Below are 19,550 nucleotides of genomic sequence, written 5' to 3' on the forward strand. Positions count from 1 at the left end.
TCTGGTAAATGAACTACCATAGGCACTAGAGAGCTGCGAAAATTTGTGTCCAGGCTCTTCTACCCATGTACTATCTGAAACCAAAGGAGCATATTGGTTGCCAGATGTGAATCCCCCCCCCCCCAGCTTTCCTACCCCACTACTATGGAAGAGTACCTTTTCCCATTGTATGTAAGGAAGATTGTTGTCAAGGTGAGCCTCTCTGGCAGTCCATAGATGGAACACACCTGAAGACTATCGCAGCAGAGGACTTGTAGGCCGCTAGATGTTGTCAGACTCCCAACTCACCAGCCTCAGCAACCATAACCAATTAGACAACTGGAGTTACAGCCTTAACAAGGGGCGACCAAGTGTTTCCACACTGAAGTGATAATACAAGACCAGGAGTTAACGTGCAATTAATCAATGGAGTGCCAGATTTTTTAAAATGTTTAGGATTTATTATTATAAAAATCACAGTAAGCCTCTTTCTTGCAAGCCTAAATTTTCACAGTACAATGTTAAAATTCCAAATACAAAATGCCTGGCTGTTGTAATGTCATTCTTCCACCTGCAATCAAAATTATTTCCAAATCTAGCTCTAGCAAGGGAATACACACGGCAATCACTTTGTGTGAGTTTTATTGGCCTGCAACTGCCGACGCGAGCACTGTTTTCAGCCCCAGAAGGGAGCGGAATGGGTCGAGCTTACGCACACTCCACTGACACGCGAGATGACCCAGAACGCAACAACCCCTGTGCAAACAGGGAGTTGCCTGGAATATAAAGTAGTATTATAAATTATTTTCTCCTGAAATGCTTTATTCATAGGAATCAAACTTTAAAATAGCAAATGAACTCATTGTGCCTATGACCGAACAGCGAGTTTGCTACCACAAACAGTTGCTTTGGTTAGTGGTAAACCTTCAGTTGACTTTGATTGTTGAACATGCTTAAAATAATCATCCAGCTGGGACAATGTGCATGCGTATCCAGATGTGTACATGCAAATCCCCTGGCAGTCTAGAAGGCAAGCGTAGAAGCGGGCTCAACAGGCATCCATAGTACAGCAATGCACATGCAGTTCCTCTAACTACTGGATCAGGACTGTAGCCCTAATTACAATTCATATTTTACATGAATAGAGGATACTAATTCCAGTATCTCGTTCAGCCCCTCCACCTCCAGATGATCAAACCTTCATAAGCGGCAGGCAGGTGCAAATGTGAGTGTTGGCTTTTTAATGATGCCAAACCTACTGTACTCTTTGTTTACTAGCTCACAGAGCAGAAATGCTTTACTCCCAAAGGCTGTGACACCTTAAAGCAGTAGCTTGATATGCGTCTTAATTTGAAAACTTCCCTACTAAGCTGCTATTGGTTATAGCCAAGGGCAGTTTCATTCTGCACAGCATGTTCTATGATCCAATTGACATAATGAATTTCCTAATAAGATGCTCCAACGTACAGGCGGGTCTATTTTGCTGTTTCCCAACTATCAACAAAAAACTTAACACATCATTTGGCTCTGCCATTACTCTGAAAAGGGTTTCATTCCTGAGTAAATATGTTTACAATCACGGCACTGTACTCTTTAATCCGGCATCTCAGTTACTGCAAAGTGGCTAAACTGCATTCTTTGATTTCTGCGTGTGCATCTTAATGGAGGATCTTGCCTAGGAGGCATCACATGAACATTGCAATTGTGGAGGTGAATTAAACGTTGGCGGCAAAAATTGTCAAGGGAGAGCTAGGAACCAAAGAGAAGGTGAAGAGAGCATTATCTATTTTATGCCACATTTGCTGGATATAAAGAAATTTAAATGCAACACCAAGTTAGGACCTGAGGTTTGTGTGTGTACATGCAGCAAATAAGAGTTTGTGCCTGTTGAGTAAAAAATGTACCATAGCTGCTTTTGATGTCTGGGTGTGTGAGCAACTGTTTCCCCCCCACTGGCAATGCAAGATTATCTGGTTGGTTTATGGCTCCACCAGGTGGTCAAAGGCAGGATGAACATTTTAAGAAGTAGGCAGTTCCCATAATCCAGTTCACTGTTGGCAAAAGCAGCAATGTCACTTAAAATTTCCACTGGCTTTTGTCTTCAGGTCAATGTTTCTTGCTTTTGCTACCCCCCCCCCCTTTTTTCTTGGTCCTACACTGTTTTTCTCAGTCCCGCTCTCTATTGGACTTTAGTTTCTCATTCCTCAACCCGTCACTTTCTCTGCTCCCATAGTCAGGCCCTACTATTTTTTATGCTCCACTCCCTTCTCTCTCTGCTTAATTTTAAAACAATCCTTCTGTCTCTATCTTTCTCGTCCCTCCACCATTCCCTTGCGCGCTGACTGTTGAGGAAGGCAGCTGTGTGTGTTGTGGAGCTGTTGAAACATGCTCTTACTAGCACCATCAGGGCATGTTACCTCGGGCACATATGTTGAACACAACCTGATTACAGCCAGACAACAGAGCTGCTTCTGAAAGCAGTCCTTCTGCAGCTTCTGGCAGCTCCTTAGCCTTTCCCTTTCCTTTCTCTGTGTGATCTTTCTCCCAGTCCCTTCACGAGATACTGTAAAATTGGTTCCTGTGCTTAGGCTGAAGAAGCGTTTGGTAAGAGGGTCTCTCTCTCAAAAAAAATCTTTTTCTTTGCTGGAGTGGGGGTCCCAGCCTAGTTGGGGGTAATTTTTGATACATCCCAACTATATAGCCTTGTGTTGTCAGTTGGGAAAAAATACCAATTGGCACCTACCTGAAGGGTAGCTTTCATTAGCACCACAAGGCTACTGCACCCTACTTTTAATGACTGCAATATTCACTCATTCCCATGCAGTAATCTGCATTTTTATTTACACACACACACACACACACACACACACACACACACACACGGGAGTCAGGCCAAGCTGATCCTTGTTCTCTCAGTTTCTTGTTCTATACTTACATTTTAGGTTTGCTACTTTGGGCAAACTAGATTGTGGGAGCTTTCCCAAAATGTTTGTTCTACCTTCAACCACCAGTTGGAACCATAACCCAATGCAATAGGCTTTGCTTTGAGAATGGGAAACTACCCTTCAGATAGATACCAATTGTGCTTTCTATAATGTATGCACAACTTACTAGATAGCTCCTGTCTTGATTATTCCTTGCAATACTGGCATTATGTTCACGATGGCTGCTATCGTTCATCCGCTTCTTGTTGAGTTTGCAAGTTACCATGACAGTATTAGAGACTACCAAATATTCCAGAATTCAGCTGAATTCAGTGAAATTAAATTGCTTTCATTCTACTACTTGGCAGCTGGCCACATGTTTATAGAAGATAGAGCATAAACAGGAAGTTAAATATGTATAGAAGTATTTAATAGGCTAGAGCAGCAAGAAATATCAGCTCGGAACAGAAAGTATACCACATTTTTAAAAAGAACTAATATGTTGTTATTGCTCCAGTTTCTTCTCATTCTTAAGAAGCTGAACATATCCAAATATTTTAAAAGAAATACAATAATAGTGCAAAAAAACATACCCATAGCAATTAGATGTCAAAAGTACTATGTGCATAATGTCCAAACTTTCTTAACAACCTGAGGCCTATTTCATTTTTGCAAAAATCAGTGCAAGTATCAGTGGCATTAAATTAGGAGGCAGGCTGTGCTTTACTAACAACTTTCATTTACTGAAAAGCAAAATTCATCAAAAGTTTAAGCACTTTCAAATACCACTAATTTCAACAGGAGAATTGAGGACTTGCTTAAGCCTCTCCAGCAATTCCATTTTGTCCAGATCATGTTCAGCGTTTTTGCATTAATTGCAACTGCTGATATAAAAGGGCTGGATCCAGAGATGTCCTGTGCGTGTGGCAAGGCACTCCCACAAGTCAGCCCCACTGAATTCTCCATAATTCCCTATCTCACTACAGCCTCTGTACCCCATCATATGCCATTCCAGACAGTCCTTCAATTCTCAGAACCAACTTTGGTGGTGGCAGAAAAGTCCCACTATATAAGTGAAGTTCAACTCATCATTTTTGGGATTCAATTCATTAGGCCTGAATATTCTGGAGAGGGGCAAATATTCATTCTTGGAACACCATCTAAAGAATAACATATTTATGCACTACCAGATTTGAGATTTTCATTCAAACTTCCTACAGAGGGTAAAAACAAGGCACAAGCTAGCCAAATGTAAATGTTATCAAGTGCCACTGATTTTAGTGGGAGATATTTAATTATGTGCTAAACTTCCCAATTAATATTAATGAAACTCAAGCTGGATCATGTATGAAATTAAATGCATGTGGTTTGTTAGAAGAACTATGGTGTCTAATATTAGAAGGCTCAAACTGTTTGATTCCTAGAAAAAAAGCATGATCACGTTTTATTTAGTATTTCTCACATTGTAATGCTGTCTGTGTTAGTGCAACTGATTCCCAGATAAGGTTTACAGCATTGCAGTTCTTTAATTCAACTAAGTTTTCCATGGAAGTCTCATTAGAATGCTTGGCAAGTGAAATTGTACAATACTTGAACAAGCGGTGCACTGACCTTTTTATATAAAATCTAGAACTTGATACACCAGATCTACCCGCTGAAGCAATTTAAGATGGAATGATTGAAATGAATTTAGCATACTCACTTTTTTAAACGAACGCTGCTCTAGAAAAGACGTGGTTTTGAGACTCCTGTTTAGTGAAATTGTGTGCTCCCCCATACAAAATATTACGAGCTGTACTGTAGTAAACCAGACTTACACAGTCCTAACATGAACTGTGTACTAAGGCTACCTTCTGCACACCACATATTGTCCCATATGGCTATATACTGCGGAATGTAGTCATGTCTTTTGGCTCACTACTTGGGACACACCAGTCATCTGCTTCATGATTCGCTGTGTAATGTTTCCAAGCTGATTTGTTATATACCGGCAGTCTTTCAACAGATTCTGTTGATAAAGCCTGCAGAGAGAAGGAAAGGGCCATGTTCAATATAGCTTAGCCATCATCAGATCCTGCCTTTTAAATGGAAAGGCGTTTGTCAAAGAGGGTGATAAATAACATGCCTTTATGAAGATAACAGCATCTGTACCATAACCCTCTAGCGAATAGAGCTTCAGATCTCCTTGGAAGTACTGAGCATAGAGACGGGATATAGGCAAGCCGTAACCAAATCCAGCCTAAACATAACACACACACACAAAAACCGACAACAAGAGAGTTAGCTAAAACATACGAAAAACAAAAATAGTAATGGGAGGAATTCCAAGTTGCACTCTTCTGATCATTGCACCAGTGCAAGCATTTTAGCTTGCCATCCAGAATGGCCCCCTTCCTTCCTCCCTGCGATGTTCTGTGGCCTTCTTGACACACACCTCCAGCCAATTTTGGGGGGGTGTGCGAGGGAAGGACAGTGGAAACCCCCATCGCGTCCTTGTGTGAGCTTCTGCTAGTGGGACTTGTCTGTTGAATCCCGCCCAATATAATCAACATTTGCTAGAGAAAAGGCATTCTGTTGCTGGACACAAACATGAGAAAAGGGGAGTTACTTTTACAGTGAAAAGACAAAACTGCAGGTAGGTGTTCTCTAATATTCTTCCTGATCCGTGCCAATGGATTCCTATTCAGATGAAACTGAAGCTTGCAGTTATTTATTTTTATTACATTTATAACTTGCCTTCCTTGAAAGGAGCTCAAGGTAGCATACATTTTTATTCCCCATTTTAATCTCACAACAAAGCTGTGAGAAAGTCCCAATGTCACTCAGTAAGCTTCAACACTGGGGATTTGAACCCGAGTCTTCCAGGCCCTTGATGCAACACCCTTAACCACTAAGCCACACAGTTAGGCCTTCCTCTCTTGTTCATTCTTCTGTTCAACTGCCCTTGAAAAAAAGCTGTTCATTTATCCCTATTGCATCTGCATGCAAATTTCTCTTATGATAGGATCGCATGGGCATCTGTACTGGATATTCAGTAATTTCACTGTGTGACATGACTGGCATTATCAGATGTATAACCACTAGGCATAAGGAAAGACAAGTGTTAGATAATGTGGTAGAAGATATCACAGGAACTCAGATGAAATGTAAGAACGAGCAGACACAGGACCTAGTGTTGTATGAATTTGTCTCGCTGAACAATGCTCTTATTTGACTTGCTGTGGAGTATAAAAAACTGCCCAGATAAGCCACCAAAACAACATAGGCATCAGCTCACAGAATCTTCAGCCTTAAAACTTATTAGCATTTAAAATAGTTTCACACCACTCTAGAAAGCAGGGAGCAAAAATGGCAGTGAGGCTGTTCTTGCCCATGAACTGGAGAAAGTTACATGCATCATTAACTGCACAAAGCAGGCTTTTGCTGATAGAAAAGTGCCTTGCTAGAGCCTGATTTTCTTAATGAAGGTTTTTTTTTTTTTTTGCATTTGGAAGTTTGTTAATACATGCCAACAGTGGAACTCTGGATACTGGCTTCAGTTAATAATAACATCATTCTGGCCCATATTTACCATAAGCAATGGATCTTTGTATGGGCAACCTACAGCCAGTGTGGCCTAATTTCACGTGACTCTTTGCCTAATTTCAAAAGACCTCTCTGCAAATTTGCATCTGGCAAGAGTGATCTGTCCTTTCCTTGGCAGCCTGCTGGGCAGGCAAGAAATGGAGAAGGGTGGGGAGAGAAGCAAGAAAGAACAAGAAGCTCTGCATGTACCCACTACTGGCTTTTGCCCCCCCCACCCCACATTACCCCAATGGAATGCTGCCCTCAACCGGAAAAGCCCCCCCCCCTAATGTACAAGGAAATATTTTGTTAACCACTTCAACTAGCTAATTTGCCAACTGGCAATGCAAGGTATCACATAAAAATGGCCTACATACCAGAGGTGTTGCTCGCGATGTCTCAACACGGGGACGGGGTGCAGTTGAATACATGTAGTTAAACAGCCGATCTATTTTCCTCAAAGGAACACCACCGCCACGATCACACATCTAGAATGTGGGGGGGGGGGGGTTAGGACTTGGGGACGATTCATGCCACACGCTCTAGATCTGGCTAAAAACAAACACTGGCATACCCAACCTTACATTAGAAATATACACCTTGTATATTTTATTATGTATTTAATGTTTTTATATTGTGCTTTTACCTGGAGAACCGCCCTGAGACCTGCGAGTATAGTGTGGTACACTAACTAACTGAATGAATGAATGGTGAATGTTGGCCTGCATGCACAAAATGTACCGTATTTTTCGCCCTATAGGACGCACCGTCCCATAAGGCACACCTAGTTTTTTGGGGGGAAATAAAGGGAAAAAAATTATTTCCCCCCCAGGCGCGGGGCTGGGGCGGGGGAGGCCCGAGCTTCCCCCGACCTCAGCCCCCAAACAGGCAGCTCTCCGCAAGCCGTGGGAGCCCAGCGCAGGCTCCCGCTGCTTGCGGAGAGGTCCGCGAAGCCTGGACGCGCTGAGCTCAGCGCGCGCAGGCTTCGGCATGCAGGCAACTCTCCGCAAGCAGCGGGAGCGCTCCCACTGCTTGTGGAGAGGTCCGCGAAGCCTGGAGAGCGAGAGGGGTCGGTGCGCACCGACCCCTCTTGCTCTCCAGGCTTCAGCGAAAGCCTGCATTCGCACCATAGGACGCACACACATTTACCCTTCATTTTTGGAGGGGAAAAAGTGCGTCCTATAGGGCGAAAAATACGGTACTTCTTCAAGACAATTTACGCACTACTCTTCAGTTAGTTTGGATGTTCAAGACAGTTAATAGAATAATAATAGGCAGCTAATAGAAATATAATAATGCAAATCATACAAAACCAAAGATTTCTTTTCCAGTCCCAAATAAGTCCCAAACAACAGAAAACATTTCAATAGCAACCCCAATCTACAAAAGATATAATCCCCACAAGGTCTGTTTAAAACCAGGTATGGACCACAAGCTGAGTGTCAGTTAGGATATTTCACAGCTGAGGAGGCAGCAATCGAGAGTCTGCTCATACAACCATCCACTGAACCTAAGATGACACAGGGACATGGTGCAGGGTCTCCAATGTGGAATAGGACATTGGGAAGCTACATATGAGAGGAGGTGATCAAGAAATCCTAGGCCCTGGCCATCGCTGCAGATGAAACAATATTGTAGCAATGCATGCTACTTGTCTGGCTCTGTTTAAAGCCCTGGCAGCCTTTTGGATCGAGTTTCAGAATGCTCTTCAATGGCAGACAGCCCACTATGACTGTGACCAGGCCTGTTCAGTTCAAGAGGGGGCTGCAGCTGGCAAAAAGCACTCAAGACCACAGCTGCCACTCAAACATCCAAGAATAATGATAGATCCAGGAGCATCTCCCAACTGCTCATCTGAATATTATGGGGAGCACAACCACGTCCAAAATAGACTGAACTCCTCATCCTGGATCCCTGAATTGGCAAAATACTCTAGCAGTCCTGTTTGAATCATATATGCTGCTTCCACTTGCTATTTTATGACCAGGTAATTCGTTAGTAAATAAACACGCAAAATGCCCATGGCAGGTAAATGCACATCAAGATGAAAATTACTGGAAAACCAGCGCTTTAACCGTTTGCCAGGACTACGAAGTGGGAAATGAGAGAGTAAACAAAGCCATTACCTTCACAGTTAAATCCTCATTGCCTAATGTGACGTGGACATGAACTGGAGGGTAAATGTCTCGATCCGCATGATGTTCCATTGTAGCTCTCATTGCATTCTAAGATTTCAAAACACGGAAGCAATGGCCAAATTACATATCTGTACAGTCATACCTTGGGTTGAAGTAGCTTTGGGATAAGTATTTTCAGGTTGCGTGCTGCGGCGACCCGGAAGTAATGGAACGCGTTACTTCTGGGTTTCATCACTCGCACATGCACAGACGGTCAAAATGACGACCTGCGCATGCGCAGAAGCTGCAAATCGTGACCCACACATGTGCGGATTGCGTTCGCTTCTGGATGCAAACGGGGCTCCGGAACGGATCCCGTTTGCATCCAGAGATACCACTGTATATCATTTTAGCTTGGTAATTTAATAAAACAGTTCCATTTAGCTGTGATCACATAATGATTCAAAAGATTTTAGAAGAAACTTGTTCCAAAATACATAAAAAGTTGCTTCCTGCTTTGTAAACATTTTATGAACCTACCCAACCGACTTGACTAGGATTTGGTTATTTCTGTCTTTCAAGATTGAAAGGTATTTCATGGATGCAGTGCTAGAATGGGAACGGTAGTCTGAATTCTGTTCCCTGCCGTTTTAGAATTTAAATACGGGCAACAACGTATATTTTGTATTTTAGATGTGAAATCGAGTCCCTTTACTTGCAGAGCAATCCATGGAAACAAAATCTGGAAGACAACTCTATCATTCTCACATGCGACCCTGTGCACATAAAGGGATCCCCTAGGGGTGGGGAATCTCCAGATGTTAAAAGGCAGTCATGACCACAGCTGCCACCTAAACATAAGAGGAATAATACCGGTTCATGCATGGGGGCACTCCACTTCTGACTGTCTGACCAATGGTCATATATGATAGGGTTGCAATATGTCCGGTATTTCCTGGAAATATCCGGAATACTGCATGTGGGTGGGAATCGGTGAAATGTCTGGGAAATTCCAGATGTATGGCAGCCCATGTTATTGCAGTCGTCTTTCCTGATTTTCCATAACAATAGCAGAGAAACGGCAATTTTTGTGCCACTATGCAACTTTGGGCAAAACTAAAAAAGCTTAACAATTCTGCCTGCCCCCCTCAAAAGGATCAACAACTGTCCAGATTTTCACTGTTTGTAACATGGCAACCCTGGATATGATAAGAGTTGTAATCCAACAACATCTGCAGACCCACATTCGAGTACTAAGCCCAACTCCAGTCCTGGTGACCACAGCAGGTGACCTGAAGCCCTAAAGGTAAAGGGACCCTTGATCGTTAGGTCCAGTCGTGACCGACTCTTGGGTTGCGGCGCTCATCTCGCTTTACTGGCTGAGGGAGCCGGCGTACAGCTTCCGGGTCATGTGGCCAGCATGACTAAGCCGCTTCTGGCAAACCAGAACAGCGCATGGAAATGCCTTTTACCTTCCCGCCGGAGCAGTACCTATTTATCTACTTGCACTTTGAAGTGCTTTCGAACTGCTAGGTTGGCAGGAGCAGGGACCGAGCAACGGGAGCTCACCCCATCGTGGGGATTCGAACCGCCAATATTCTGATCGGCAAGCCCTAGGCTTTGTGGTTTAGACCACAGCACCACCCATGTCCTATGACCTGAAGCCCTACTATGCCTCAAAAATCAGCCTGCCCTTCTCTGGGCTCCTTGGCGCACTGGCTACTTCCCTATGAGATTATGTTCAGCCGAGTCTTTTGAAGGGAATGAAAATAAACGGAGACCTCCTTCATGAGAGTAGATTGTGTGTAAGCCTGAAACGCTTGTCTTTAAAAGTGATATACCCCCCCTACTCTTTTTTTCAGCATATCAAATGTCAGGAATTGCCGTGTTTGTCTTGTCTCTTGATAGTTTGGCAACAGAAAACAGAGAAAGAAGACCCACAACATATCAGTGTGTTTTGTACAAACCTTGAAAAGTTCAAAAACCATGTAGTAGAGATGTGACGGGACATACACCACCTGCATGGGCTGCCCTGGTGATTTTACTGTAAAAAGAGGGGAAGAAAAAAACAACCGAGCGCTGAACTATCAGTTTTGGCAAGGCCTGACTGAGCACGACTAAACAGTGTGGCCCTCTTAGAAGTTTACAATGGCTTAGATTCAAAAAGCTTATTTAGGCATGCCAAACAGAGCTTGTATATCTATCCAGAGCTATTTTTGGATTGCCACCTGCCCCTTGTTGAACACAAGCAACCTCTGCCCCCGATACCATATTAAAAAATTATTCTGAAACTTCAAAAATAATACTGTATTTTTCGCTCTATAAGACACACTTTTTCCCTCCTAAAAAGTAAGGGGAAATGTGTATGCGTCTTATGGAGCGAATGCAGGCTGCGCAGCTATCCCAGAAGCCAGAACAGCAAGAGGGATTGCTGTGCAGCGATCCCTCTTGCTGTTCTGGCTTCTGGGAGTCAGAATATTTTTTTTCTTGTTTTCCTCCTCCAAAAACTAGGTGCATCTTATGGTCTGGTGCGTCTCATAGAGCAAAAAATACAGTATGCTTATTTGGATCCAGGTACATATTATTTGTTTTTCTATTTTATTATCTGTCTGAAAGATGTCCACTCCCCAATTTGAGAAAGTATATTGGAGGTATACCATAAATGCTGTCTCTGTGTCTTGTGTGTCACAGGGCTTGCACACATAAAGACACATCCTTCTTGCAATAGTAACCGCTGAAAGTTGTTGCAGCTCTTTACCTTTTCAGTAAAAGGTCGCACATGGTGTATATATTTCCGATTTACTCTCTGCCCAGCAAAATAAAATCCTGATCTGGCAGCATTACAGGGCTGTGTTAAAGGTAAAGGGACCCCTAAACATTAGGTCCAGTCGGGGACGACTCTGGGGTTGCGGCGCTCATCTCGCTTTATTGGCCGAGGGACCTGGCGTGCAGCTTCCATGTCATGTGGCCAGCATGACTCAAGCCGCTTCTGGCAAACCAGAGCAGCTCCTGGAAACGCCGTTTATCTTCCCGCCAGAGTGGTACCTATTTATCTACTTGCACTTTGATGTGCTTTCGAACTGCTAGCTTGGCAGGAGCAGGGACCGAGCAACGGGAGCTCACCCCGCAGCGGGAATTCGAACTGCTGACCTTCTGATCGGCAAGTCCTAGGCTCAGTGGTTTAACCCACAGCACCGCCTGCATCATGCTGAAATGTGTTCAGAATGTGAAAGTTCCACGTAACCTTAAATAGGTCATTTCAAAGAAGTATTCAAAGAAAAAGTATCGCTCACAGTGTAGCTGTTGCAGTTATCATTGTAGAATAAGTGGTCTCACAACAAAATGTGCCTGGCGAAGTTATGAACCATGGTGTAACTCATGGGTAGGCAACCTAAGGCCTGGGGGCCAGATGCGGCCCAATCGCCTTCTAAATCTGGCTCGCACACAGTCCGGGAATCAGTGTGTTTTTCCATTTATTTAAAATGTATCTCTGAGTTATTTGTGGGGCCTGCCTGGTGTTTTTCCATGAGTAGAATGTGTCCTTCTATTTAAAATGCATCTCTGGGTTATTTGTGGAATTTGTTCATTCCCCCCCCTTCAAAATATAGTCCAGCCCCCCCCAAGGTCTGAGGAACAGTGGGCCGGCCCCCTGCTGAAAAAGTTTGCTGACCCCTGGTAACTCGACACCGAAAGCTACTTCACAAGTTCATGCTATGAACTTTTCCCGGCGAACCCTGCAACACGCAGCACGTTTCTTTCACTGTGCAAACACGATGCAGAGACCTGCAGCCACCCAAGGTCCTCCATAGCATATTTCTATAATGAAATCGGCATATACGGAGTGGGTTATTAAACACATCATGTTTAAGGCTGTGCCCGGGTTACCCGATTAACATTCTATGCACCAGAAGCAGCACCTATTCGCACTGCAGACTGAGCAAGACAGTCATCACACACGTGATGCCCAACCAATGGAAAGATGAGAACTATCGCAGACACAGTCTAAAAAGGGAGACCTGCACAAAAAAGTGGCAGCGTGTGATAAATCCTTGCCAAGGACTTGTGACTTCCTTTAATAACCCATTCCACTTCCTGTTCTTACCGTTTCTCTCCTCGAGTACAAGTTCTGGAGAATTCATGTAATACAGGTCACAAAGGGTCTTTGCATTTTCATAGCCGTCTGCAAAAAAATTAAACCACAACAAGTATGTTTAAAGGTTTACACTTCGCAGCTCTGCACGATATCCTGGCAGCGGTTTTTAAAAATGTCAGGAAACAGATTAATGACAGCCCAGTTCTTAACTGTTCAGGAGTGAACTGCTGGCGACTGCAGCTGACACCAATTATGAATATTTCTGGCCACAACAACTCAAGTTACTAACTACAGCTGCATGCATGCCTCGATTCGGTGCAAAGAACAGAAAAAGTGTATGGTAATGCAGATTTTAATTTCCAGAGCTTTCTTTTCTTTTCTTTTTTAAGAAAGGGGGGGGAAAGCCAAATATATTGTCCCTGAGGTTGAACGTGATTGAAAGTGTGTGACCAATGTTCGGTAAAATCTCAGAAGCCAGAGCGGATTAAAATTTCCGGTAGCCTTTCACAGCCCCCCCACCCCCGGTGACCAGCCAAATACCGTATTTTTCGCTCTATAGGACTCACCTTGTTTTAGAGGGGGAGAACAAGAAGAAAAAAATCTCTCCCTCTCTGTGCGGCGCCCCTTCAGCGAAGCAGCAGGAGAAACGGAGCTCTTTCCATTTCTCCTCCCGCTTTGCTGAAGGGGCGCTGCGCAGAGGGAAAGCTGTGCAGACAGGGAAAGCTGCGCAGTGCCTCTCCAGAGAAACGAAGCCAGGAGAGCAAGAGGGATCGGTGCGCACCAACCCCTCTCGCTCTCCAAGCTTCAGTGAAAGCAACGCGAAGTCTCCGGAGCGCAGCAGGAGCGCTCCCACTGCGCTTCAAAGGCTTCACATTGCTATTGCTGAAGCCATGGAGCCTGCATTCACTTCATAAGACGCACACACATTTCCCCTTAGTTTTTGGAGGGGGAAAAGTGTGTCTTATAGAGCGAAAAATACGGTACACGCTATAAAAAGCATAGGGAAGTAACCGTGATCCTATGCACGTTAACTCTGTTGTCAGTCCTGTTTAGATCCATAGAGTTTACTCTACAGCCAAGTAAGTGAAGTCACACTCTCTCTCTAGTTTAGGACTAAATTACAAAAATTGTCTACAAGTTCTGTAATTCAGCTTTTCTTTATGTATAATTTGGGTCAACTTGTCGAGAATTTTTTCCCCTTTTTGGGCAAAGTATCACACAGTCCTGATTATAACCACCAGGATAACTGACAACACGAACGATTTTAAACACAGTCAATAGCCCATTTAGACTGCCACCAATGATTTGCTATTACATCTGTTTTCCTTGATAAGTCTACCTGATGTTACCTTTTATGACTTCAACCACATTGCACTTAGGATCAATGCTTCCAATGTGTTTGGGATGAGCAGGGTTGACCTTGACTTTCCCCCCGAACAACAAAGCTGCCAAATGGAAGAAGATAACAAGTGAATTCACAATTTATGGGCTGCAAGAGCAGCAGCTTTTACATCGGGAAACAAACAATTAATATATTGTTTTAAGAACAAAACTGGCAAGTGTTTACAGACAAGGAAAATGCTAAAACACGGTGCCCAGTATACAAGCCCCTGGCTTTGAAAGAAAACCACTCTCAATTGCTCTACACATTCATTTCATCTCTGCGATTAACCGAAGTACTTACTGTGCTGATTAAGAAGCATTCTGATTGAAATACGGCTCATGAAGAAGCGGTCTAAAAAATACTGCACATTCTGACTGGTCACTGGATCAACACCATAGTGGTCCTTGTACTCTATCACGCCCTGAGCCATGGTAGGAATGACATCGTTGTGACGATTCCGGATTGTTATCACAGTATCTGTAAAACTGAAACCAAGTGCACACTCTGTGAAATGGGTCTAAGGCGCATTAAGAAGAAGAAGAAGAGTTTGGATTTGATATCCCGCCTTTCACTCCCTTTAAGGAGTCTCAAAGCGGCTAACAATCTCCTTTCCCTTCCTCCCCGACAACAAACACTCTGTGAGGTGAGTGGGGCTGAGAGACTTCAGAGAAGTGTGACTGGCCCAAGGTCACCCAGCAGCTGCATGTGGAGGAGCGGAGACGCGAACCCGGTTCCCCAGATTACGAGACTACCGCTCTTAACCACTACACCACACTGGCTCTAGGTGGCGAAAATATGGTCTTCCATATATTGCTGTACTACAACTCCCACTGACCATGCTGACTGTGGGCTGATGCAAGCGCTGAAGGGCCAATATTTCCCCACCCATGCTCAAGAGTCACAGCTTCCACTTAACTATTCAGTGCAAAAATAAAATAAAATAAAATAATGGTCTTTTAAAAAAAGTATTTTGCTATTCAATAAATCATCCAGGAAGCAAAAATTGACTAAAAATTTGAACTTTCAAATACAGTGGTACCTCGGGTTAAGAACTTAATTCGTTCTGGAGGTCCGTTCTTAACCTGAAACTGTTCTTAACCTGAAGCAGCACTTTAGCTAATGGGGCCTTCCGCTGCCGCCGCCACGCGATTTCTGTTCTCATCCTGAAGCAAAGTTCTTAAGCTGAGGTACTTTTTCTGGGTTAGCGGAGTCTGTAACCTGAAACGTCTGTAACCTGAGGTACCACTGTATGGGTCTGTCTCTGTTAGCATAGCCATGATCATTTTGAGAGCAAGATCCATCAACCCTTGTTATTTTAAACGCTTAAGAAAGATGTGACTTCTCTGACTTCTCTTCATTCAGAATAGCCTGAAGACTGCCCTTAACATCTGTTCAATGGCATAAAAGGATGGCACTCATCTTCTCAAAGCAGAATAACATCTGCACACAAAGAGTTTAGAGAATCCGTTGCCACAGTATATTCAGATGCATTAAAATGCACTTACCAAGAAATGGCTTCTGCATCTTCAGCACTTTTGTCCTTGAAATCAAGGATCTCCTGAAGGCTCTGGACGTACCTATAAACACAATTTCCACACGGTTGGCCTTTGTCATATATATAGTCTAGCTGAAATTATTAGCCATTTCCTGCTAACATTTTCTAACAAAGTCGAGATCATTAACTCAGCAAAATAACATTGGAGAGGGTTAAAGGGCTGCTTTTAGCTTCCAAATCTTTCCTCACAAGAAAACACGCAGCAAAGGTATGTAAAAAATAAGTGAAGGCACTTCACATTTTCTATCATCACTAGCTGTGTCTATTAAATATCCAAGATCAGTTTTGCTTTTCGTTTTTAAAAACTGATTCTTACCAACTCTGGACGAGCTGAACGGAAGGTGTTTTGAGAAGATTGTCTGGAAGCAGACTTATTTCTTTCATTATGTTTGCTAATCTTACTGGCAACTCCTGTCGCAGAAACATAAACGAAGTTTTCTCACATGCATTGTCAGATCCTGAAGGGGGAAAAAATATAGGAATCAAACAATAGCTGCAGAACCACTGGATGTCATTTTATAAAGGGAACATTGAACCCAACTATGGAAATGTGCAAATTCATGAGGAAGAAGGAAATGTGGGGACAGAATTTGTAGTTATTCCCACTCACACACACACACACACGGAACATTTAAATTCTAAATGGGGAACCCTTTTCCTGTGAAGGAGGGCTACATAATGATTCTTATTCTGACAGTTAATTTATTAATCACCTTCTAAACCACTGCCTCAACGCAATTTACACAAAAGATAATTAAAAACACAAAAACAGCAAATGCATACAAAACATGACTGAATCCTGAACATTTGGTAGTAAAAAACTATTTAGCCAGCTGGGAAAGCCAGTTGGGACATAATTCAACAGGAATGCTGTTCTATTCCACAGGTCAGGGACAGTCAAATGAAAAGGCCTGCTCTGTGGAATATGCAGCTCTTCTTTACAGGGATGGAACCTGCAGCCTTGGGGTTATCAGCACCATGCTCCAACCAACCGAGCTATCCATGAGCCCATTGCAGTAATCCAACTCTGAAGTTACCAGAGCATGGGCAACCAAGGTCAAGCCATCTCAATCCTGGAATGGTTGTAACTTCCTAACCAACCAAAGTTGGTAAAAGACACTTCTAGTCATCCCTACATCAACTTGGGGGTAATCTGTTATGGACCACAACCTGGAGGTGGGCAGGTCTCCCTTTTTCTTTCTCTCTTCCTCCAGTGGGCTGCAAAGGGAGGGTCAAATAGCTCTTGCTAGAGGTATTAACCTTCACCTTCTTTCCATTACTCCATCCATTTGAGCTGTTACCCCATTTCCCCCTCTTCCTATGTGTCACCTGCTACAATTAAATTAGATTGAGGTCTGCTTTAAATTAGTAACATTGGTTTCTATCAAAAGGGATTTGGAGAAGAAGCAAACATGTAGCTTTGCTCAAGTTTAGCAGAAATCCTTGTGTACTCTATGAGCAATGAAACAAAAGCCACTGACATCACAAAATATTTTTCTTGTGTAACATTGTGGTAAAGCTAACAACACACAAGTGCTACAAGAAAAAACAACCACCCCACACTCTCGAAGAGCGGCAAAATGATTTTTTCATTTCCTAGCAATAATATTACAGTATTAGCTAATGCTCAATTTAGAGCTCATTCACCACACTTGCCTGATACATGTCAATATTTGGAGATACGCATTTTCCTTCACATTTTTTACGCTACTGAGCACTGTAAACACCAAACACGGAGGTGTACTTAGGAAAAGCGAAATTATCACATAAAGTCCAAATTAGTCCTCATAATGCTTCTGCTATCAGGTACACTGTTCGAATACAACATATCAGCTGCCATGTCACACATGGTAGTGTTAAGAGTGCTGCAATTAGATGCACTGAGGCAAATGGCAGGCTACAAACCAGATTAGATTTGAACAATATTGCTGAAATGTTTTTAAGATGTTATATAAACCTGGCGCTTGCAGGCTGATATCATAGGACGTTACTGCTTCTCAACAGATAAGGGTGTAGAATTTAGCTGATGCAATATGCACATGTTTTATAAAACATTCAGCAGGGCCACTTGCAATAAATAAGGAAAAGTAGCCATTAAAACACAAACACGTCCATTTCATATATGGTCCACTCTGGGGGGAAATTAACAATATGGAATCCTGGCTTTAGAAGAGGACTCCACATAGTATGATTAGGAAGTGCAGGCCTCTGCAATAAAGACAAACCAGAAAACTGTCCCAGGATAAAAAGGGCCGTCACTTACTAAGACACATCTGAGCAGAGAGTAAAGGTGCTAGATTCAATAAAGCTGAATTCTTTGCACGGCAACATCACACCTCTCTGCTCAGACTCCAGACGAATCCCTTCCTCGCCTGTTAAGGTGGCTGCGTGGCAATTTCCCTTTGCTGGAAACAGCCGCTTTGCACACTAAGCAAGAGAATTTGGGCGCGCGTGTTAATGAAAGCTCTTAATTAATACTGGCACCGCCAACCACAAGCGTGTTTACTCAGCCTCGGAAATGCAATGTGTTGTTGTTGTTGCTGCAATAAAAGCGCGAGCTTATTTGCAAAGCTAAGCGGGGTCAACTTGGATGGGGTCCCCGCCCGCGTGTTGACATTCCTGCACTGCAAGAGGTTGCGCTAGATGAGCCTGGGGGTCGCCCTTCCAGCTCTGCGGCATTTGAACTCTCGGGCAACTCCGGAAGCAGCAGCCTAGTCGGATTTGTTTTGCTCGAAGCGACAACGCGAGGCCTCTTCCTCCTCCTCCTCCTGACCTGCAAACCCAGAACCCGAACGGGAGCGGAGGGAGGCGGCACAGAGGACGCCCGTTCCCATTGGCTGCCCGCACCCAGGCGCCTGCCATGGCTGAGGGAGGGAGGGTCGCCCAGGGGAGGCCTAGCGCCCTCCGACCCCCAAGCAGGGTCTGCAAGGGACGGTGTCCCACGGGGAGAAGAAAATGGTGGGCCGTTGGGAGGAAGGAAGGGCGCGAGCAAACCAAGGGGGCGCCGCGCTTTCCCACCGGGTTGGAGGCGGCGCTCACTCACCGAAGTCGAGGAACTGCTTCATGGAGAGGGGCGACGGGGAGAAGCGGCAGTAGAAGTCCACCTGCTGAGGGATAGTGGCCGGGGAGACGCTCCTCAGCAGCGCCCGGAGGAGCCTCATGGCGACCCCTTGGCGTGGAGAGGCGCGCAAGGCGCACCAGGGCGCACGGGAAGCTGCGGCGCGGCGCGCTCCGCTCTCGTTTTGGGCCCCCCTTCAGGTCGTCCCCGCCGCCATTTCCAGGCTCGGCAGCTGCAAGCCGAACAGCCGGTGGCTTTCCCGGGCAGGTTCTCTGCTCTGTGCGGAGATAGAAGGGAGGAGGTGGGCGGCGGCGGCGACGCCAGGCAGGGACAAGGGGCCGGGCGACAAGAGCGGCGGCGGCAGCGCCTCCTCCTCCTCTCGGCGCCCAGCCAAGGAGGGGGGAGAGGCGGGCCGAGGCGGCGCGAAGGTGCGGCGGGTGGGTCCGGAAGAGCCGCTCCTTGGCGCTCCAACCTGAGGGAATCCGGTGCTTGCAGTCCGAGCCGCCTTTTCTCCTCAAAGATTTGGCTACCTGCACCCGCTTCTTTGGCTGCGTTTCGGTGCTGCTCGCTGCGTGCGTGCCTTGTGCCTCTTTTAGCAGCTGGTATCCCACAATATTATTATTATTATTATTATTATTATTATTATTATTATTATTATTATTAGATCCCGCCCATCAGACTGGGTTGCCCCTGACTCTGGCCCAGCCAATCAGGGATACGGGGATGACAGGGTTAGCTTTAACGCACCTCGCAACGGAGCTCAGAAGTAGGATGCGCTCCCCAGTAAGGCCAACTCTACAATTCTGTTATTCTCTCTCTCTTTTTAATTCTTTATTGAAAAGTAAAAAAGTACAAAATTGCAAATGCACAGAGTAA

General features: G+C 44.5%; 1 protein-coding gene across 1 annotated transcript; it reads right to left on the reverse strand.

Annotated features, from left to right (window-relative positions):
• Positions 1-418: 418 nt before the first annotated feature.
• On the reverse strand, positions 419-19,074 carry PDK1 (pyruvate dehydrogenase kinase 1). Its single transcript, XM_081894283.1, has 11 exons — positions 18,660-19,074; positions 15,933-16,074; positions 15,567-15,638; positions 14,362-14,546; positions 14,027-14,122; positions 12,687-12,764; positions 10,552-10,628; positions 8,594-8,692; positions 6,845-6,955; positions 5,029-5,142; positions 419-4,924 (listed from the first exon to the last, which is right to left on the reverse strand). Exons 1-11 carry the CDS (start codon positions 18,775-18,777, stop codon positions 4,784-4,786), a joined length of 1,233 nt encoding a protein of 410 aa, XP_081750409.1. The 5' UTR covers positions 18,778-19,074; the 3' UTR covers positions 419-4,783.
• Between the last annotated feature and the right edge of the window lie 476 nt (positions 19,075-19,550).

The sequence above is a fragment of the Podarcis melisellensis genome (genome assembly GCF_964234715.1).
Source record: "Podarcis melisellensis genome assembly, chromosome: 1".
NCBI lineage: Eukaryota > Metazoa > Chordata > Lepidosauria > Squamata > Lacertidae > Podarcis > Podarcis melisellensis.

Coding starts and splice junctions, on each gene's coding strand:
- PDK1 (XM_081894283.1), bottom strand. CDS start 18,777: ATGAGGCTCCTCCGGGCGCTGCTGAGGAGCGTCTCCCCGGCCACTATC. Junction 16,075..18,659: donor GAAGCAGTTCCTCGACTTCG/GTGAGTGAGCGC, acceptor TTCCCCCTTCAG/GATCTGACAATGCATGTGAG. Junction 12,765..14,026: donor TGTGGTTGAAGTCATAAAAG/GTAACATCAGGT, acceptor ATTTTTTTGCAG/ACGGCTATGAAAATGCAAAG.